This window comes from Populus trichocarpa, chromosome 2 (genome assembly GCF_000002775.5).
Source record: "Populus trichocarpa isolate Nisqually-1 chromosome 2, P.trichocarpa_v4.1, whole genome shotgun sequence".
NCBI lineage: Eukaryota > Viridiplantae > Streptophyta > Magnoliopsida > Malpighiales > Salicaceae > Populus > Populus trichocarpa.
In genome coordinates, this window is record NC_037286.2 from 10,899,016 (window position 1) to 10,920,938 (window position 21,923).

The 21,923-nt window shown below is 33.2% G+C and overlaps 3 protein-coding genes across 4 annotated transcripts; 2 read left to right on the forward strand and 1 right to left on the reverse strand.

Annotated features, from left to right (window-relative positions):
* Nucleotides 1–259: 259 nt before the first annotated feature.
* On the forward strand, nucleotides 260–3,346 carry LOC7461703 (scarecrow-like protein 6). Of its 2 annotated transcripts, none has more exons than XM_024596048.2 (2): nucleotides 260–1,532; nucleotides 1,659–3,346. In XM_024596048.2, the coding sequence occupies exons 1-2, from the start codon at nucleotides 929–931 to the stop codon at nucleotides 3,125–3,127; spliced, it is 2,073 nt and encodes a 690-aa protein (XP_024451816.2). In that variant the 5' UTR covers nucleotides 260–928; the 3' UTR covers nucleotides 3,128–3,346. The 2 variants fall into 2 exon arrangements, with proteins under 2 accessions (XP_024451816.2, XP_024451815.2); XM_024596047.2 differs by having other exon boundaries at nucleotides 261–1,532; nucleotides 1,641–3,346.
* A 2,649-nt stretch (nucleotides 3,347–5,995) lies between these two features.
* Nucleotides 5,996–9,222, reverse strand: LOC7453956 (vesicle-associated protein 1-3). Its single transcript, XM_002302486.4, has 8 exons — nucleotides 9,003–9,222; nucleotides 8,639–8,709; nucleotides 8,464–8,545; nucleotides 8,092–8,207; nucleotides 7,825–7,989; nucleotides 7,655–7,696; nucleotides 6,738–6,815; nucleotides 5,996–6,396 (listed from the first exon to the last, which is right to left on the reverse strand). The coding sequence occupies exons 1-8, from the start codon at nucleotides 9,052–9,054 to the stop codon at nucleotides 6,289–6,291; spliced, it is 714 nt and encodes a 237-aa protein (XP_002302522.1). The 5' UTR covers nucleotides 9,055–9,222; the 3' UTR covers nucleotides 5,996–6,288.
* A 9,751-nt stretch (nucleotides 9,223–18,973) lies between these two features.
* On the forward strand, nucleotides 18,974–20,910 carry LOC7461704 (protein RGF1 INDUCIBLE TRANSCRIPTION FACTOR 1). Its single transcript, XM_024595083.2, has 5 exons — nucleotides 18,974–19,179; nucleotides 19,261–19,443; nucleotides 19,541–19,615; nucleotides 19,882–20,022; nucleotides 20,147–20,910. Exons 1-5 carry the CDS (start codon nucleotides 19,177–19,179, stop codon nucleotides 20,483–20,485), a joined length of 741 nt encoding a protein of 246 aa, XP_024450851.1. The 5' UTR covers nucleotides 18,974–19,176; the 3' UTR covers nucleotides 20,486–20,910.
* The last annotated feature ends 1,013 nt before the right edge of the window (nucleotides 20,911–21,923 follow it).

Here is a 21,923-nt window from a genome sequence, read left to right on the forward strand (position 1 = left end):
GCCGATTCTTTAAAAATCAACCATGCATTTATCAAGGTTTAAATTCCATGATTTAAGATCTAAATCCTTTTCCTTCCCAAAAATATGAATCAACTACGTTCTTCTTATTTAGCAAATGGAAGTATTGTGTCTAACAAATCAATAACTTTGTTTTTATCAAGGGAGAGTGGAATAACAGCCCATAAAAGAAACCCTACAAGAGAGATAACTACTTCTACAGACAAAAGCCACATAAAGAATTACAATTAAAAATAATAATAATAAAAGAAACTATAGCGAGAGAAAAGAGGGGGGAGAGAGAGAGAGCAAGAATAGAAAAGGTTGGGGATTGAAGGGCACTTCACCACTTTTACATGTTGCTCGCATCCACAGCAGAAATTATAAGGAAGACAGGGTACTACCGCAGAGCCACAGCAAGTAGGCAAGAGAAGAACCTGAGAGAGAGAGAGAGATCCAACAAAATTAACCCGCTTATAACAATCAAGGAGATAAAAGATGGTACAGAGTATGAGATAGCTAGCTAACTGGATGAGTTTCCAAGAAGAAGAAGAAAAGCTTTATTACAAGTTCTCTCTGTACTGTGTGTTCTCAAATGGGATGTTTATGTTCTTCTTTTTTTCTCCTTTCTGAGCTCTCTCTTTGTGCATTAAACAACTTGTCTTCTCTGGAAAAAAAAAATCTGAATTTGATTTTAAAAGTGTTTTTTGTCTCTAGTTGCAAGGTACAACCTCCTGCTTTGTTATATTCAAACTAACCCATAAATATTTTCCTTTCAGTTTTTTTTTTTTTTTTTGTCTGCCGAGTGTTAAACTTTGAGGGGCTGTGGTAACTGGTTGGGTAGGGGTGGGGTGGTTTCTTGATTTTCTTGAAATAAACTGGAGATATCTGGGGTTGCTCAATTCTTGTTTCTTGTTGTTGATTTTGTTAAATGAAGGCCATGCCCTTACCCTTTGAGGACTTTCAAGCGAAGGGGCTGTTGGGTTTCTCTTCTTATTCTTCTTCCTCTCCAGATCCATTCCATCAACACCACCACAAGTGGCAAAACAACAACAGCAAAGAAAGTTGTGGTTTTCTTGTGGGCAGTACTGAGCCCACATCTGTGCTTGACACAATAAGCAGACAAAGCCCGCCAACATCCTCCTCAACACTGTCTTCTTCTCAAGGCGGAGGAGGTGGTGGCGGAGGAGCCTCCACCGACACCACCAACGGCGCGGCAGGTGCTGGTGGAAGCAGCCCTAGTGTAGATGAAAAATGCGGACCGCAACTTGGAATGGAGGACTGGGAGAGTGTGTTGTCAGGGTCTCCTATTCAAGAACAGTCCATATTAAGGTTAATTATGGGTGATATCGAGGACCCATCTTTAGGACTTTACAAGCTGTTACAAAGTGGAAGTAGGTCTCAAGATATGGAGCTTAATGCATCAGGTTTCGGTGCAGTAGATCAAGTTTTTGGCTTTGAAGTACCCAATATGAGTACAGCAAGTGCCAACTTGGCTGTCAACCACAACAATTTTGACCCTTCTTCAATCCATGGTACTTCTCCTGATTTCCCTCTCGTTAACCTCAAAGCTACTATAAGTTTTAATATTGGTTGTGTACTTAACCAAAATCCAACACCAAATCCTGTTTTGTTTACTTCAGGGATCAATCTTTTGCCAGGTTTGTTTCAGCAACACCACCAGCAGGCAGCATTTGATCAAGACGAGAAGCCTCAGATTTTGAATCCAGGGGCGATGATCAACCAAAATCAACATCAGTTTGTGCAAAACCCAGCTATGCTTTTGCCATTGTCATATGCACAATTAGAAGAGCATCATAAAAACCTGCATTCCTTATCACCACCGCCATTGAAAAGGCTGAATACTGGGCCTGTTGGAGCCAATCATGTGCCCAAAGTCTTTGATTTGAGGCCTCCAGAATTGTTTCTTCCCCGACAGCAGCAGCAGAATCATCAGTTTCAAATGACGCAGCATCAAAGGCAGGGAATGATTACGAAGCAGAAAATTGCAAGTGATGAATTGGCAAACCAGCAGCAGCTTCAACAGGCAATAATAAACCCGATATGTCAAGCAGCAGAGCTGATCGAAACTGGGAATCCGGTACTTGCGCAAGGGATATTGGCGCGGCTCAATCACCAGCTCTCTGTTCCAATCGGTAAGCCTTATCAAAGGACTGCCTTTTACTTCAAGGAGGCCTTGCAGTTACTTCTCAATATGAACAATAACAACTCTATTGGTACTGCTTGTAACCTGATTTTCAAGATTGGTGCTTATAAATCCTTCTCTGAGATCTCACCGATCCTTCAGTTTGCGAGTTTTACTTGTAACCAAGCCCTTCTTGAGGCTTTTGAGGGGTTTGAGAGAATTCACGTTGTTGATTTTGATATTGGGTATGGTGGGCAGTGGGCTTCTCTTATGCAAGAGCTGGCTTTGAGGAATGGAGGTGCCCCATCTCTTAAAATCACCGCTTTTGCTTCTCCTTCTTCACATGATGAACTTGAGCTTGGTTTCACTCAAGAAAATTTAAAAATGTTTGCAAGTGAAATCAACATGCCATTTGAGATTGAAATTTTAAGCCTTGAATCCTTGAGCTCTGGTTCTTGGCCAATGCCTCTCCGCCTAACAGAAAAGGAAGTAATTGCTGTCAATCTTCCAGTTGGCTCCTTTTCAAATTACCCATCAACTCTTCCTTTGGTGCTTCGCTTTGTGAAACAGCTCTTGCCCAAAGTTGTGGTCTCTTTGGACAGAGGCTGTGACCGAAGCGACCTCCCATTTGCACACCATGTAAATCACGCCATTCAATCTTATACAAGCCTGCTTGAATCACTGGATGCCGTGAATGTGAATTTAGATGCAGTGCAAAAGATTGAGAGGTTTTTGGTCCAACCAGGCATTGAAAAAACAGTACTGGGTCGGCATAGCTGCCCTGATAGGACTCCTCCTTGGAGAAGTCTGTTTTTGCAGTCTGGTTTTACTCCATTGACTTTCAGCAACTTTACCGAGTCACAGGCTGAGTATTTAGTGCAACGTACTCCAGTTAGGGGTTTCCATGTTGAAAAGAGGCAATCTTCGCTTGTTCTTTGCTGGCAACATAAGGACCTCGTTTCAGCTTCTGCTTGGAGGTGTTAAAGAATGGGAATTAGCTTTTTGGATAGTGGTTCCAAGGTGCTGAGCTCCTAACCCCTGGTTTAATTTCTAATATATATGTGTGTGTGATTTTCCTGTCACTGGTTCTCTTTCGCTAAGTGTCCATGTGCTGCTGGACTATTATTTCCAATCAAGAAACTGAATGTTTTAGTAACTGGATGGGTGTACAGTTCTTATTTTCTGTCACTTAGTTATTGCTTATAGCTGGCTGTGATGCTTTTCTTGTTTAAGCCAGTAATTCTTTGTTGTACACCTGAGAACAAGGTAAAACCAAATGGAGAAGACATAACCAACCCTTTTCAAACCAGTAGTCTCTTTGGCAGATTTGATAATCTTTTTTCCTAATTTAATTCGTCAACTTTTCTTCTTGTCTGTCTTTAACTTCCTCGATTGGTACACAAACTTCACTAACACTAGCAATCCTAAAAAACGCATTATCTGATCTGCAGCTAGTCCTGTTTCTGATGTTCACAGTAATTATATTCTTTCGTGACTTAGTTTAGGAAAGCATCGAAACAATGATTCTTAATCTCTGGAACTTATCTGCTTCAATTAGCTCTGCAACTGAACTAGCTCGGATTTTTAATTTAAGTTCCAACAGCCCTGCTTATTATAATCTTTGGTTGATGTTTATCGGAATCTGGATGGTGTTGCTATTTTGCATGCTTGAAACCCCCACTTTGGATAAAAAATGCGACTGCCCTGCCTAACATCCTTTGGCTTCACGATAACATGTGTAAATTAGTTTGCAAATGTAGTGGTGTAATATGATGATCGAAACAAATTTAGTTGCTAAGATCAGTGTCTCAGGCTCATAGATTTGTGTCATTGAAGGTCTCAAGAATCGGATGTTGGCCTAAATTCTCTCTAATAGATATTTTACATGATGGTGGGTGCACTAGCTACTTAATTTAGTACAAGGGCTATGTATATATATTTTATGAAGTCACATGGGTGTTGTATCATTGGGACCATTGCATGATGATTTCAAGTCCTTTTCTTCTTCTTCTTCTTCATCTGCATTATTAATACTTTAGTTGAATATCATCAATCACATAATCTTATGATAAAAGCCACCTTGATTTGAAAACAACATCAACAACAACAACAACGTCGGCTCTTTGGACTGTATGTATCGATACTCAAATAGCCCTGGGATAATCGAGCAGAGCATTGTTAATTGTGCATCTTGTGGTCCAATGTTGGGAGAAAATAGGTGGTCCAAATCCAACTGGGAAAGCACTACCACTACTACCCTTTCACCTAGAGCCAGAGGGCACCCCGATCCCATTATTTGAAGAGGTCTGGGGCGAGGAAGAACAGCTAACATGATGGCAAATATACAAGAGCACGCAACCCAATTATACGTTGTTGTCTTTATTAAAATGATTTGAGTCTGTTGTTTATCCAAGTTGTTAGGCAGGGTTAGTCTTAGATTTTGCAAGGAGACTTAAGAGGTGTATAGAAGAACTGCCTAAGAAGGTCAGTTTGATGGTTGAAGAGCTTTATGCTTGTTAAATCCTGAGATAAAAGGGGTCTTTCATCCACAAGTCGCTAATATCATCATCGAGTTTTTATTTAGTGTAGATGGAATAATTGGCGATAGGCTTAGCTAGATGGGAGATTTTAGAAAATATTTGTAATTGCTTGTCTACGAGGACAGTTAAAGGAAAAGAAATAACGGTTTGCGGTTTATGGTCTTTGTTTTTTTATTTTAAAAGTATTTTTTTAATGTTTTTGTAACCTTGGAATGCTTTTTTTGAAGAACTAGGCAGCAGAATGGATGCCGTCCTCCCTGTCTACACTTCTATAAAAAAAAAAAATGCAGCGCCCCTATAAAAAAATAATCTGAAAAACTGTTTAAAAAACAACGGCTAATATATTGCCAAACAAGCATTTATCCAGAAGGGTTTGACCCTTGAAGGAGAAGTTGCCGTTTTTTGGGAATTGCACACCCCTCTTGAGTCTTAAGAATGACGACACCACAGCTTTATATATGAATCCCGTGGCACACCTTCTCGAGACTGAATTTCTTTCTTCATTTTCTCCCTGTCTCTTTCCCAGGCTCCGTTATTGAAGAGTTTTTGAGGTTCAAGTAGGTCTAATAAGGAGCACGCTCTCGTTCATGTTTGGCACACGGATCTACATAACCCAAAACCACAACGTGCCTCACATAATAAAGCTTGCTGAATCTGGCCTTTCCATGGCCTAACACATTGAAGAAACCTACGGCAAACCCAGCGAGAAGAAAGACAAGACTCTTCTGATTGATTGATCCATCACCATAGGTCCGGCTCCCACCTTACGATCCCATCTGGAGAAACTCTATTCTTAATTATATGCCGATCTAGGTGAATTGTCTGCAAAATGGGGAGCTTCTGTTTCTATGTAAACGCCTGTAAGTTTTTTCTCTTTCCTTCCCGGTTTCATGCGAGTAATTGGCTTTTATGTTTGGTTTTGATTGAAGAGTAGATTGGTCCTTTCATTCGTTTAAGCAAAATATGTGCTTCAACTCTTGTACTACAACTCAAGATTGCAGAGGCTGAAAGTTTATCATTCGATATCTGGCCTCCAATATAGCTCGATCTGTTGTTTCCCCATACTGCAGCCATGCCATAAATTCATATCGCCTTACCAGGACATTTCATGTCTCGAATTAGTGTCGGTGACTTGGGAAAACCGACAGCCCTTACCGTGGGATTAATAATAAATTGCATCGAGCAGGTTGTAAGAACCACAGAAATACACGCAATAAAAAAAAAATTGAAGAATCAGAGATGGAAAGGAAAGAACGTACATTTTCGGGTTCAGGAAGAAGACTGGTGCGGTAGTTGATGGGCTAAGCTTCGGTAAGAAAAATCAATCCATTCATTGCAAGAGAAAGGGCAGTCACTAATTAGACTACAAATCAACCCATTCACAAGATATCTTAAGTTGCTATTAGACAGTCTAACCACCACCTAAATCAACTAAGTTCTATCTCAAACATTTGACAAATCAATAATCAAAAGTACCAACAATGCATCAGACTATGATTTTACAAACTACGTGAGGAAGTCACTACAAAGTTTCAAAACCTTTGGGAAGGCTGCACACTCTGTTGGCAACCCAAACTAATCTCAGTCACTTGGATGTCCTTGTGTTCACTTGAAGATATAGCCAACCAAGATGCCAAACAAACCAACCAGAAATACAACCAATAAAGAGAAACCCCCGGCATGTTTTTTGCTAATTTGTTTTCTCATCAGTTCCTGTTGCAGGAAATCACACACAACAGCAAGATAGGTGAGCACTAACAGTAAAAAAGATCATTGAATAACTAGAGGCATTTCACTGACAAGAAACTTGACCAGAAGGAATTCATGTAGGCAAAAGAAGATATACAACAACAAACTATCCTTCCTACTATACCATATGGCATCTCATTCATTGACACAAGATAAGAATTTCACATCATCAACTTCAAGTACCAAAAGCGTGTAGTGCATTTCAATGGAAATCCCAATCCCAAAAAAGCACAACATCAAACTTGTCCAAACTCCCCTCAACCAATTATCTAGCCTAAACAATGACATTAATATTTAACTCATACCAGTTCATGCTGAAGCTTCTGATTTTGCTGCAGGGCAGAAGTTTTCTCCTCAGTCAACCTTGAAATCAGAGACCACGTCTGAAATTCAAACATAGGTCAGAAAATTGTGACCCAGAATTGCAAAAACAAAGGTGTAGCATAAAGCAAAATACTTTCAAGTGGCAGCATTTAGCTTTAAGAAAATGTTGATCTATGGAAGCTCTAATGGTGATTAATCCTTGACAACCTTAATACAGAAAAGCAATAGTATTACAAGGCAAACCTCTTAATTATGAACTTATGAACTCTCGTAAAAGTAAGCTCTAAAAGAGAGTACAATGAAAATTTTATCTGACATGGTTGCCCAAACATGGTCAGATTTCTACTCACAGGAATTTTAACATGATTTGTCCAGAAATCGAGCAATTAATATACAGTTCCTAGAGGCATATGGCTAGATATTTCAAATGCCGCACATGTACCCTGCCAACAGCCCTCAAAGCAAATGCCTTTCCCGCCAAAAACAGAAAACAAAAGAATGAAAAGACACATAGCTTCACAGTCTCAGCATAATCCTTATATTAAAATTGCAGTGCCACACTAAATTCCTCAATATCCAATACAGCAGAGCATTCACAACATACTAGCGTATTCTTAAGAGGATTTTCAAAATAAAAAGAGAACGGTAAATATAAAATTAAAGCAGTCATTAGTTTTTTGCAAGAAGTAACAATGTAAGAGCTGAACATCTTATACCAGTGAGGACTATAGTTTATAGAATCACTATGAACTTGTGTATTTCAGATTTCATGCAATGAAATTCAAATCTTACTATGAAAATAACATATTTGTCATTAAGTAAACAAGGACCATTAGATTAAATTTTTTAGATCAAAGTCATTCAATTTAAGAAAAAACATGGTAAAAAGATAATTTACCTCAAAAGATTTCTCTTTAGGTTCCTCCAAAGTTCTGGATACCTAGAAAACAACCACAAACAAATTAAAGATATCATAGCTTCCTGAACACAAATAAGCACATTTGCATACACTAAAAGCAAAAAGAGGAAAGAAGATCTCAAAACTGGAAAAAAAAAAGATATACTTACAGCATCAAGTAATGAACTATCCTGGTTACCATTCTCAAGCACAGAAGGCCTAGGGGGAGAAGATCCTTCATCAGACTCTTCTGGGACAGGAGAGGGAGGATTTGCAGGGATATATACAACCCTCAATTTGAACTCCTCCACAACCTTATCACCCTCCTTATTAAACTGCAAAACAAAATACTCCATCCTTAATTCTACATCAAGAAAACATAACCCCCAATCTTTAAACAGAAATAAATGATAGAAGAAACAAAGAAGCCACCCCACCAATTCAGAAGTTATCCCTTTTGTAGTTGTACCATCAGGCGCAACAACACTCTGAAGTAGGAACTTGTCCTTGCATTGCATATCTGATGGTGCCTCTTTTTGAGCTTGCATGGTAACTAGCACAATCCATACACGAATAGTTGAAAACTCTTAAAACCATAATATACTAAAAAATATGCCTAACATGCGCACTTAAAACAAATCGGAAAAAGCCATGTACTTAAGGAAAACTACCGTAATTTACCCAAGACACTATCATTGGGTATAGTATTATCAGCCAAAATGCATTACCAGCTAATGATTTGAATTTCAGAAATCCCAACAAAAAGCGATTTAGAAATTTTTATCATCTATTGATTACGAAGTATTCACCTGTAACGCTGCAAGTGGATCCGGGCATGACAATGCCGCTGTTGGGACGAACGCAGTATTTCCTCGGATTGGTTGTTTTAACCTAAAACTCAACAAACCCATCAAGATTACATTTTCACATAACAGTTATTATTTACTAATAACATCAATAAGGGAAAAATTGGGGAAAAAATACCTTAAAAGCCACATATTTATCTGACTTGTTAGTTAATTGCATAGAACATGAACTCTGCTTCTTCAATTCAACTTTATCAATAAAAAAAAGACTATTAATCCCAACAATTAAACTAGAGTTTTAGATCTATAATAATGCACCGAAAACTAATTTCAGATTTTGATTTTCCTTTACCATGATTTTCTCAGCAACCAAACAGAAATTTACGAGAGCACAGTGTGACTAACAATTTGGCTCCTAGTTAGGAGTAAGGATCATTCTTATGTAACTTCGAAACAAAATCATGAAATTCAGATATTTTCTTTTGTTTTCCTAATTTTCTCGGAAACCAAACATGAAAAGGAAAAGGAAGAAAGGAACTTACATGGGAATTTAAGCTCTATTGGGTGAATATTAAGAAGATCTCCAGTGCTCATGATTGATTTTTTAAAAAAAAATCAATCCGTGAAAATAAAAATTTGTTTCAATTTTTTTTTTCTTTGTGAGATTTTTTTTTTAACCTGATCTAACGAGGAAGGAAAGAGAGATAGTGGGAGAAAGAAACAAAATTTAAAAAAATATATAATTACTGTTTTGAGATTTGGTAGGGGAGTAAACGACGATGACTGTAATTTGGGTGACAGGTGTGAGCCGTTCGATCTAAAGGAAATGTTGTGAGAGTATTGAATTTGAGTGGGATTGTTATCTTCGCAATGTCAACAGCAAGTGACGTTTAAGAAGAGGAATAGAGTTAGTTTGGTATTGCGGTAGCTGTTGTGGTTGTGATTTGAAAAAAATTATTTTATAAAAAGTATTTTTAGTTGAGGTTGATTTGAAAAATAGATGTTTGGTTAAAAATATAGTTGAAATTGAGGTTGAACAAAAAGTAGTTTAATGTGTTTAGTTAAAAATACTTTTCAAATTGAGGTTATAAAATAATTAATATATATATATATATATATATATATATATATATATTGATGGTTTTAAATTTAATTATTGTAGATTTAACTACTGCTATTACATCATGAAATAAATAATACTTATATCAAATATTTTTTATTATTCCATTAAACTATTTATAATTTTATCACGTTTAATAAAAACTATAATTTTCTTGATTTTTAAAAATCGCAATAATATTAAATAAAATATCATAGAAATAAAATTAGAATTTCAAGACATTGTTAACGACCCGTGAATTAATTCAACTGTGCCAAGTGAATTAACATTCAATGTCCCCATTTTCTCTGTCTTGAAGCCATTTAACTTCACCTTTGATAAATTATCTTTTGATATCTTACCCAACTCCATCTCTTTCCTTGTACATAGCAAGAAAAACAGAGCAGGTCCATGGCCGGTAACAATTTTGCAACCATGCTGAACATAAACACCAACAAGATCACTCTCATAGTCTATGCAATCCTTGAATGGATTCTGATCAGTCTCGTAAGATATGTGTGAGGACTGCTCATCCTCATCTCATTGTGAATCCTTGAACAAGTTTGCTTTTTTTCCTTGGATGAAGCAACTTCGTGACCTTCAAGATTTGGGGTGGTAAGCTAAGTGAAAATGGTGAGGAGGATTTGAAGTGTTCTTGTTGTGGTGTTTGCTTGGACATGAAACTATTTTGTGATGATTACTGTCTAATTAAGCCTTCCTGGGATGACTCGATTGTTACCCAAAAAAAAATTTGGTTTTGGATCATTAAGTTGATGATAACGCTGGTGTAGAGGATCATCCTGATAAAGAAAGCTTAAGAAGTGAACAGTGCAGGATGTGGCAACAGGCGGCAATGAAAAGTGAAAAGCAGCAATATTCTGCTTCATCAAAATCAACGGTCGAAACACAATTTATAGTGGAACCCATCTTCAAAACTTGCGTTTAAAATATTAACCAAACAGCTATTTTTTTGTGGTTGGAACAAAACACAGTTCCAACCACAATACCAAACAGCCTCTAAATTTCTGTTTTGTTAGGTTTTTTTTATTTTGAAAGGTTGAATTTGTTTACCGATTATGATTATTATCCTGATTTTTTTTATTATATTTTAAATTTAAAAATATAATAAAAATTTATTTTTATTTTTATTTTTTACTTGAAAATATATTAAAATAATATTATTTTTAAATTTTTAAAATTTATTTTTGATATCAATATATTAAAATACATAAAAAAATAAATTCAAAATAAAAAAATTCAAAAAATAACAAAATTATAATTCAACTGCTGCGTCAAACAATCCCTTTATACAAATGTGCATGTTTAAGATTATTTGAAAAAAAATATAAAAAATAGTTTCTGGTTTAGAAAAACTTCTGAACATTAAAATAGGAAAAATAAATAGACAAAACAGGAAATAATTATGAATGAAAGGTGTTTCAAAGATATTTAAATTATAAATGGTTAGAATTACCATTTGCAAATAAAATAAATAAATAATATAAGTGCAACATGTAAAGTTAAAGAATATAGTATCCACAATAAGATTTTAAGCCCTTTTAACACGAGCAATTAAGATACATTTCAAAAAAATAAACAGGTTGCAAATAACATGGAGTGTTAGTCAACAATTTTATATGAAATAAATAAATGATATAAAAGTAATATTTAGATTTAAGTATATATACACCACGTAATTTTAAGTTTTTAAAATAAAACAGATTTAATTATAAAATTCAATATAAAGATACGCACATCGCATCCGTACAATGTATTTCAACAGGGACATTTCAAGTAATACTCCACATACATGTATGTATACGTAAGGATTTTTTTTTTTATGCATGGTTTATACTATAGGGTGTTTCGATACAATTCAACTGGAGTCTTTTAAAATTTTCTACACGTGATATACCTACTTATTAATCTTGATTCAGAACGCTAGTAAATCCTGAAATTTTTTTTTTTTTTTCAATTTGGGTGCCCAGACCAGTTTGTGTATGCCTCGACTAATTTTATGAGTCCTGAAGTTAATAACTATGTAAACTTCCAATAACTATTATATTAGCAACCATATGATTTAAACCTAAAATTACAGTAACAAACTTCTTAGTCTCAAATAAATAACATTAATTATCTAGCATCTTGGACATGCCTTGTAATTAATTTTAATTCAGAACGTTTGCATATTCATCAATATTTTAGCACACTAATTGTTCCAATGGAAACAAACTAAATTAAATTTAAAAAATAAACTACAATAATCCTTCTGAAATATCACAAACCTGAAGGCAAGAGACTTGTAAACCAAAGTAACACAATTAATAAATGCTAAACCTCTTTTGAAAAACATTGGTAGTCCATGTCTATTTTCACTATTTACAGTATAATGATAATTTTATCTTTTCAATTGAAGAAAACATAACAGTAGCTTGCAAGATATTGAAATCATTTCAATTCATTAGTTATTACCAAACCAACAAGTCCTTTTCCTTTTTCATTTCAATTGCTTAGTAAAATAATTAAAATATCAATTGAAAAAAATAATAATTAAAACTTGCGTTAAAAATTATTTTCACGATGTTTTTTTCATTATTATAATGTCAATTAAGAGCTGATTTGATATTTAACCAATAATAAAAAATCAAAAATCATAATAAAATGACTAAAATACCCTTAAAAGTAAGAATTTTCAAAGCTAGTGTGAAAAGGTTTTTTTTTATTTTTTCACAATAGTTTTTTTTTTTTTTGTTATTATCAAGTCAACCTATGATAAATTTAGCATTTGATCAAATGTAAAAAAAAAGAAGGTGGAGATGTGTGGTGCACTATTCAACATATGGGAGGCAGTCATGCCATTTTGGCGATGTGTGCTATTGCTCCCAACATCCAAAGACATCATTTTATCGTGTCGTTTGATGCATCATCGCATCCTTTTGCTGGTGGTGCAGCACGTGTCAACGAGGGTTGTCTAGTTTGTCATTAATTGACATTTTTCTTTTATTTTCCCTTCCCTCCCTTTAAAATCACAGTTTAACCCTCCTTGTTATTGATATTTCAACTTCAATTTTTATTCTTTTGATTTCTATTTTTTGTTTATGACCCTTTTGTATAAGTTTTGTATGTTTTCAATTTCGTCATTCAATCTCAATTTGCTGTATATTATGTTTTCTAATTTGATTATTCTTGTTTTGATTAGTTTTTTAGCTTTTTGTTGAATTGATTTTTCTTTCAATTTCACCATTCAATCAATATTTTTTTTAATTTCAATTTTGATATCATTCTTTTAATTGTTTTTTGGTCTTTTGGTTCAATTTATTTTTCTTTTCAATTTCACCATTTAATCAAAAATAAAATTTATTTTGTATTTTAATTTTGATCCCCATTATTTTAAATGTTATTTTTTTTAGACCCTTTTGTGTAATTGATATTCTTTTTTCAAGTTAATCCGTCAACATTTAATTGGTTGAGAATTGAGTTTCGTAGTCTTTCCAGATACAATGTTTTCAATATAATGTCCCAGATCATGTTTTTTGTAGGTTAACCTAGGTTGACTCACTCTTTATTTTTCGAGTTATAAGTTTGTCATGCTAGCTTATTTTTTAGTTATTGTTAGTGATTTTACAGCTATTGTTAACCGATTAAAACTAGGGTTGATCTACATTATTTTCTTAAAATTTTTAGTTTATCTTTTTGTTATTGTTAATGATTTTTCTTGTTTATCTATATAGATGATTATTAATTTAAATATTTGCATAACTTTTTTTATTTGTATTTTTAATTTTTTATATAAAACTAAATAGTTTTTTTCATGTAAAAAATTTACTACCCACGATATCACGCGGTTCAAATAACCAGTGGATTATATGCCGTAACAATTTTTATAAGGGAGACCGTCAGAGAAGATATGTGCATCAAGAGCGTAGGACACAATTTAAACCAGACAAAAGCATGATCAGCGACCACACATAAGTCAGTTTTCATGCAATAAAGGAGAATCTGAAAAGTACCCTGTGGAGATGATACTAGTACTCGAGGGCTTAGGCTACGCTAGCTGATTATTATTATTTATCTATTTATTTATTTATTATTTATTTTTTGGGGGGAGGGAGGGGGTTTGATAGGGCTGCTAGAGTCAGGTCCTACTATTGCTATAAATAAATAAAAAAAATAAATAAAAACTGTCCAGCCATTTGCACTGAAACAGCTGCTGCATACATTGCTTTGCCGTTGCAAATTTTTACCATTTAGACGCCAATTCCTCAAATCCGTCCCTGCCTGCAGCACCTTGCGGCAACATATCTCTTTCACATTTTAATTTCTTTTGTCCTCAATTTCTTCCACACGCATGCGCACTTCTAATCAACCGTCGCATTGCTTGTAATTCATGCTCCTCAGAACACGCAATCAGCGATGAACTTTGGTTGGCTAATTAATATTACTGTACAAATCTTGATTGCTTTATAATCTAAATCTGGGTTCATCCTGTTCGAAGCATGTCATATCCACGTTGGCTCTTGTGATGTAATAAAAACCACAAACTCGTGAATTTAGAACAGGATAATACCCATGTACATTATTTGGCAAAAAAAGATTTACATGCAAATAAATAGTTCAAGAATAAAGCTCATGCGTTGATAACTTAGTTATAGTAATTTAATTTATTTTTTCTAACCAAGTTATCTTGACGATTGATGTTGAAAATCAAAGTGATTAGTAGTTAGTGCTTAATAAGTCAAAGTAATTAATGTCTCGTAAGTCAAAGTAGCTAGTAACTAATACAAGTAAAATGACTTTTATCGTCTCTCACATGCTTCAATAAGTCTCTTTGTAGTGAAAAATAATACAATGATATTTTAGAGAGATAAACTTTGAAATATATATGCAATGGAGAGTGGAGATTATGAATCTTGAATTTGCTGGATTCAGTTGATATTTAAAACCCACGAGTCTTGTCATTTTATAGAGATGAGGGCTGAAAAATCATTTAATCCTAGTAAACTAATGTGGTATTTTAAGTTTTATTCCACTTAAAATAATACGTACTGAATTGTTATAAAATATCAAGGGATCTATGTTGGGGTCTTGAAATTTTTTTAAGAGACTCCGCATGAAGCCCTGAAAAAATTTATAAAACAATGTTGGGCTTAGGCGAGTTGCCTGAACTGAACTTCTTATGGGTGAAAAATAAATCTATATGCATTGCCTAATCCCCGACATGTTAGACTAGAACGCGTGCTCGAGCCTATAAAATACTAGGATGCATGCCCATCATCCTTGTTAAGCATGCGTCCAATGTCTGGAGTGCTAGGCAACACACCTACTGAACTTCTAGAGTTTGGAAAAAAAAAAATTTACAGAATATACTAGTGTTTTTGTGTAAGATATATATTTAGATTGTTATAGCATCGATGACTCAATATAATTATATAAGAAGTAAGTCTAAACCTTCTGGATTTTTTTTCTTGATTTTAGTTGATGGGGTATATGGCTTCTCCAGCACCGAGTCTTTAAACTTTTTGTTATCTTCAACCCGCACGAGTCAGAACAATTTTCTAGGTCGAAGAATGTATGCATGTCACATGACTTCTCCTTCAAACTATGACCAGTAGAGTAGGTTTCTAACTTTCTATTGCCCTACACAAAATGACATTATTGATGCTGATTTAAATAACAATATTTCAAAAATACAATATCATTGAATTCCCTAACTGGTGGCGGCGGCGGCAATAATCGCAATTTTTATTTTAATTTTTAAAGAAAGATTACCAAACCAGCTAGCTACTAATTAATAGGAGATTATTGAAATAAGAATTTTTGACATGTATTTTCAAGTGCACTATTATTTGTCATTCGTTCTTTGCTGTTGATTCTGAGAATGACAGGTAGAGATTGGCACAAGTGTTTACATAGTGTTGATTATTTTTTAAAGTATTTTTTATTTAAAAATATATTAAAATAATATATTTTTTATTTTAAAAAATTATTTTTAATATCAGTACATCAAAATAATTTAAAAATATCAAAAAATATATTAATTTAAAGCAATAAAAAATAAATAAAATTTAATTTAAAAAAAAACATTTTTAAAATGGGAAAACAAACAGTACATTTATCTCCCATGTTTTTCTCATTTGTGAATGAGGTCGCTTTCGGGTTTCGATGGCAATTTGTGGCCATTTTTTTATTTTTTATTATTATTAGGACTTGGTTGAGGTGCCAAGTGTAATAGTGGCAATCAAAAAAATCGTATGTCTCGCCGTTTTAGGAGCTACTATACTACGTACGAAGGGTCTGAGGTTTTTTTTTAAAAAAACAAAAACTATATTTAAATATTGTTAACGTATGTTGAAAAAATAAAAAATCAATGATTCATGTTATAACATTAATAAGTTAGTTTTATTTTAATTAGATAATAAAAAAATATAAACAATAGTAAATGAGTATTTTTTTTAAAAAAATACAGTATATATAAAAAATAAATATAAAAAATGTAATTAAATAAAAAAAATTAACCTAGTAAATCTAAAATAATACAATAAACATATAACTTTGATAATAAACTGCTGGGGCAACCTTTGTAAAAAAACTTGACACTCCTCTCTGCATTCACGCTTCTTTTGTTTTTTTAATCAGACTTCGTTCTAATTGTATTATTAAAGGGTGTTTGGAAATACAATAGTGGTTGCTTTTTAAAATGATTTTTACTTGAAAATACATCAAAATATAATTTTTTTATTTTTTTAAAAATACTTTTGATATCAACATATCAAAAAATATTAATTTTAAATAAAAAAATAAAAATATTTTAATTTTTTTAAAAAATATTTTTAAAATACAAAAACAAACCATAGCTTAATCTCCATGCATCGCCACTTTTACTCTTCTAGTTAGCAGCCGTCTGTGCTCTTCGGACACACATTCTGTTGACTCTCCTGCATAGCTTTTTTTCTCCTAGATGCATCCGTTGGTTGCTATTTTTTTTGTTTTTGCAATTTATGTTCAGCAACAGTATCAACAAAACTTCTATATGTTTTTGATTTAAAAATATGTTAAATAATATATATATATTATTTTTTAAATATTATTTTTTATATCAATATATCAAAATAATTTTAAAAAATTAAAAAATTAATTTCAAATAAAAAAATTAATTTTTCATGCTTTCCAAACCGCACCTAAATCATAGAATATCATCTAAACTTAAAAATCATATATAAAATCATAAAAACTTTTTTATGATTCATACAGTAAATTACAACTCCATGAAATAAAATAAAAGGTTTAAAAAATTAGATGGGTTCCGGTAGGATGAACTCCTCAACTGTCTTTGTATCTGAAGATGAACAAACCAGATCAAATTTTATACATTTCTAATTGAAGCATGATCAAACTGAAGAACAATCCGATTGAGTCAAATTGAATAGCAACCAGTACTTGGGTGAAGATGGAAGTGTCGTCTCTACCGGCACACCTTCAATAACAATCTAAATATCGATATAAGCAAAGATTTAAATAAATTACAATCTTTTCTAACATAAATAAATTACCTTCAATTCATGGCAGTAGTAATATTTTACGAGCATATTGGTGCTGGTTCGTGATCAAGTTACGGTCTTTTTTGTTAATAGGGTTTTTTATTTTATTAATATAGATGTTTGTATCAATTTGCGTATATCTTTACTAATTCTACGGACCTTGAAGTTAACGATCATATAAACCTTTAGTGGCCATCATATTAGCAACCACAGAACTCGACCCTGAAATCACAGGAAAAGCAAACCTTTTAATTTTAAATTTTTACCACTAGTCACCTACTAAATGGTTATAGTACCTGATATTTGAGTAATAAAAACACAGTTATTGTCACAGGCATAATATTTTTTGCTACAAATTTGGGGTAGTCTATTTGTCTTATTTTCTAAAAAAAAACAGAGTACATGCAGACCATCACCCGAGCATTTGTAAGCTGATAATAGCTTGTTGGAGAATGTGATTACGGTTATTTTATAAAGTATTTTTTACTTGAAAATATATTAAAATAATATATTTTTTTTATTTTTTTAAAAATAATTATTAATATAAACGCATTAAAATGATCTAAAAACACCAAAAATATTAATTTAAAGAAAATAAAAAAATAAAAAAAATTTAAATTTTTTCAAAAGCGCTTTTCAAAAGTTATTTTGTGTTATTAGCATAAAAAATTTAAAATTTTAATAAAATAACATGATTATAAATTTTTGTTAGTAAAATAATATAATTATACTTGTCATGATTTAAAAACGTAACATATAAAAAATTCATAATTAAAAAATATAAGATTAAATAAATGTTTATTACAGACTAAAAAACTATCGAGGAAGAAGAAAAAAGGATGGAGATTATTTTCGTGACTAGTCACGATGCTGTCCATATTTTTTACTAATATTGTACTATTTTACCAATTTTTTTTCAAATTCTGTCAATATTTTTAATTTACCAAGCTATATATATATATATATATATATTTTAAATCCCATCTAAATAAAAAAGGTGACTCCAGGGAAGATCTCATTAGTGCCACTTGCCATACCCTTTTTACCGTTTGCCACACAGAACTGAGAAAAGTCGCTGTTTCTAGCCTTGTCGGGGGAGAGAAAAGTAAAGAGCAGACACCTGCAGCCAGGCCAGGCCAGGCCGACCATTTACAGAGAAACAAATGGTTAGAGGTTCTTCGCCTCATGGGCTCTTAGCAAGCATAACATAAAGAAAAATTCTAACTAACAAAAACATTTTTTTCTTTGTTTCTTTTTTCAATTTTATTTTTTTAATAAAAAATATGTTCATTTATTTAAATAAAAACGATTTCTTCTCTGAAAAAACTTTATATTAGATCTATAATAAAAATTAAACTTATGAAAATAATTAAATATTAAAATATAAAAAATAATTTTAATGTGGAATTGCTAAAAAGCCCTTGTATATAAAAAAAATCGTGTTTTTCATTTTTTTCTTCATTTAAAAAATAATAAAAAAATTATTTTAAAAACTGCAAGAACTCTTAAAATTTATTTTTCAAGTTTAATGTAAGTTCAAAAACTTAAAAAACTAGTTTTTTCAGTTTTTTAAATGGAAAAATATTATATTTGAATATAGAATTTTAACTTTACCTTTTCTAAAATCTTCAAAAAGTTAAAAATATTACTCTGATTTCAAACATACTCTTAGATCTTGATTTGAGTTTCCTTGATCCTCTGCTTCATCGTCTGACTACAAAAATCTTGTCTGCCCCTTTGTGTTTTCATTTTCCAAACCTCCCTTTACACTAAAGTAGCGTATAGCAGTAGTATACTACTAGCTAGGTATCGCGTAATTTTTTTTGTTTTAAAAAATGGATAGTGTATTTCTCTTGTCCAAAACACAATAAGAAGACGCACCCCTTTATATGAGGCCAGGCACCCCTCATCTCCCTTCCTCCCTGCTCTTAACGTTGGTAACAGTAACACCCTACACCAGTACTGTCACCACTTTGCCAGGCGCCGTCTCTCTCTCACTGCAGTAATAGTTAGTACATCACCATCTTTACAAGCCCTGACCACAAACACTGATCTACATCTCCCACACCAAAATTCAAAATGGTATGTTTTTTGTTTTATAAACTCGTCTTTCTTTTCTTGAATTATTAGCAGTAGTACTAATTTTCGTGTTTTTTTATACAGTTGGTTTCATCAAATCTATCACTACCTCCTTGGCTTCAAGCACTTCTTACAGAGAAATTCTTCAATGCTTGTGTAATTCACGAAGGAGCAAGAAAGAATGAAAAGAACATATTTTGCTTGGACTGTTGCATCAGTATCTGCCCTCACTGTCTGTCTCCACACGGCTCTCACCGTCTCTTGCAGGTTCCTTCAAGACTTACCTGCTAAGATCAGTTTTTGCTCTTACATGACAAATCATGTATTTAACAAGTTTTGATATTTGTCTCCTTGTATGTTTCAGATAAGAAGATATGTATATAATGATGTTTTAAGGGTAGATGATGCTCAGAAATTATTCGACTCTGCATTTGTTCAAGTAAGCAATAAATCTGGATATGAACATGATCAAATTCAAGAAACATAAGGGAAAACATATAGATATCGCAATCCTCGTGGCATAATTCTATGCTGCTCCTGTCCGTGTACGCATTTATTACTGTTTATATGGTTTCTTTCTTGTTTTGAATTTTGATACGCAGAGAAGATTTAGCTACTGCTTTTTTAATGCCTTCCTTTCTTGAAAAAGCAAATTGCACCTACCATTTTGACCATGACCGATTCCAATTCTCTGTTTTTTTCCAGTCCTATACTACAAACAGTGCAAAAGTGATATTTTTAAATCAAAGGCCACTAACAAGGCCAGTGAATATCAGAGGCAACATTTGTAGCAGGTGTGACAGAGGTCTGCAATTCCCTTATCTATTTTGCTCCATTTCTTGCAAGGTAGCTAGTAATTACCATGCTTAAAACTTTACTCTTTTACTATTCTATCTCTAACCATTTCACTTCACAACGTCCTTCCTCATCTGGGTCTCTCTCATTTCTCTCCAATCCTCTCTTTTTTCAGGTTGATCATATTTTGAGAACAGAAGGTGTAAGTGGGCTTTCAAGTTTCTTGTATGATTGTAAGTTCTTGCCTTTGTCTGAACCGCGTTCAGATGACGGCTTAATGACTCCAGTTTCGGTCCTTGAACCGGCCGCATCGAGCAAGACAAGTTCTAGTTCAGGCGGGGATGGTGGGGTTGCTTGCAGGGCTCTTGCCTGTACTGCAACTACGGAGATTGTGAGAAAGAAAAGGAGTAGCTTGACAAATTCATGCCGGACGATGTTTCCAAGAGATACCGTAATATCGACCATTTTAATGAACCGGAGAAAGAAGGCACCGAACCGGGCTCCTCTTTATTGAATTGACCGTGGCCGGCCTCCTACTAGCACATAGGGACTGGGAAAGAAGAAAGTGGCACGGGGAGGCTTGTCTAGAATTGGTAATTTGCTGTTTCTGGGAGGGTGAGTTGGGGATTAGCACAAGGAAAAGGAAAATGAAATCCTCTCACTTCTGCCGAGGGATTTACTGGTGGGTAGCCTTGGGGGGAGGGATCTCATGGCAGATCAAAATCACATTCGAGGCCTCTGTTTTTTTTTCTTTCTCTTCTTCCTTTCTGTTACTTATAATAGAGTTACTACAGGGAGTAACAGTGACAGGAGGACCCTGTTTTATTGCCTTTTTCTTCTGATTGATGGGGTAATTGTCATATACAAGTTGCCGATTATCATTTCCTTTCTATACTTTTATAGCTATCAAATTCAAATGTCCTGCTTTTCAAGGGGCAATTATTAGTTTGATTTTATTACTTGTCACAAGATGATTTCAATGGGGCTCTCTCTGAAGCGTACACATCCTGATGTTGAATGCTCATGTTCTTGTCCCCTTGACATGTAAATCATGAGCACCCTAAAATCACATCTGTACTTGGATTTTTCTAATTAATTCTTGTGAAGGTTTTTTATCTTATTTTATACGCTAAATTACAGGGAAGTGAATAGCAAATCGGCATTCAAGCTTGTTTTATACAAGTGCTTTGGGAATTAATGTCAATAAAACTAGAGCATCATCATCATCATCATCTTTGGGGAAAAAAATAGAGCAGCATTAGGTGATTTCTCCTCCAGAAACTGCTCCCCCACTCTCTCATGTTTTTCCTTCTTCATTTCTTCTTCCCTAGGGCACAATAGATGTAAAATTGGTGGGCAACGTTAATCAATAATTTATGCGTGTGACAACGTTAAACTACCCTGGATCGTGTTATTTACTCTCAATTTCTGTAGCGAAATGGTGACATGAACAGTTTTTTTAAAAAATTATTTTTATTTTGTTTTAATTTAATATATTTTTAGATTATTTTGATATGATGTAAAAAATAATTTTTTAAAAATAAAAAATATTATTTTAATATGTTTTGAAATAAAAAACATTTTAAAAATAACCACTATTATATTTTTAAATATCCTCTAAGGTTGCATATTAGTGTGTAATAACTTGTTTATTTTTGTGTTTTAAAAATATTTTTATATTTTTAAATTGTTTGACGTACTGATATTAAAAATAAATTTTTATTAAAATATTTTTAAATAAAATAAATTTTTATTAAAATATTTTTAAATAAAATATATTTTAAAAAACAACTATTTTTATACCCTATAGAACTTATTTTATTTCAATTTTGGCAGAACCTCCCATGTCTCTCTTTTTCATGCAAATTGTGTAAGTCCCAAAGCAACGAGAAACAATATTTTCCCCATCAGCCTTAATAACCTCAGGGTCTGTTCTTTATATATATATAAAA

Excerpts from the sequence above, each read along its gene's own strand:
- LOC7461703 (XM_024596047.2), top strand. The coding sequence starts at position 929 with ATGAAGGCCATGCCCTTACCCTTTGAGGACTTTCAAGCGAAGGGGCTG. Across the intron at positions 1,533-1,640 it reads TGACCCTTCTTCAATCCATG|GGATCAATCTTTTGCCAGGT; the intron begins GTACTTCTCCTG and ends TGTTTACTTCAG.
- LOC7453956 (XM_002302486.4), bottom strand. The coding sequence starts at position 9,054 with ATGAGCACTGGAGATCTTCTTAATATTCACCCAATAGAGCTTAAATTC. Across the intron at positions 8,208-8,463 it reads ATCCACTTGCAGCGTTACAG|TTACCATGCAAGCTCAAAAA; the intron begins GTGAATACTTCG and ends GGATTGTGCTAG. Across the intron at positions 7,697-7,824 it reads ATAGTTCATTACTTGATGCT|GTATCCAGAACTTTGGAGGA; the intron begins GTAAGTATATCT and ends GTTGTTTTCTAG.
- LOC7461704 (XM_024595083.2), top strand. Across the intron at positions 19,444-19,540 it reads GCTCTCACCGTCTCTTGCAG|ATAAGAAGATATGTATATAA; the intron begins GTTCCTTCAAGA and ends TGTATGTTTCAG. Across the intron at positions 20,023-20,146 it reads TTTGCTCCATTTCTTGCAAG|GTTGATCATATTTTGAGAAC; the intron begins GTAGCTAGTAAT and ends CTCTTTTTTCAG.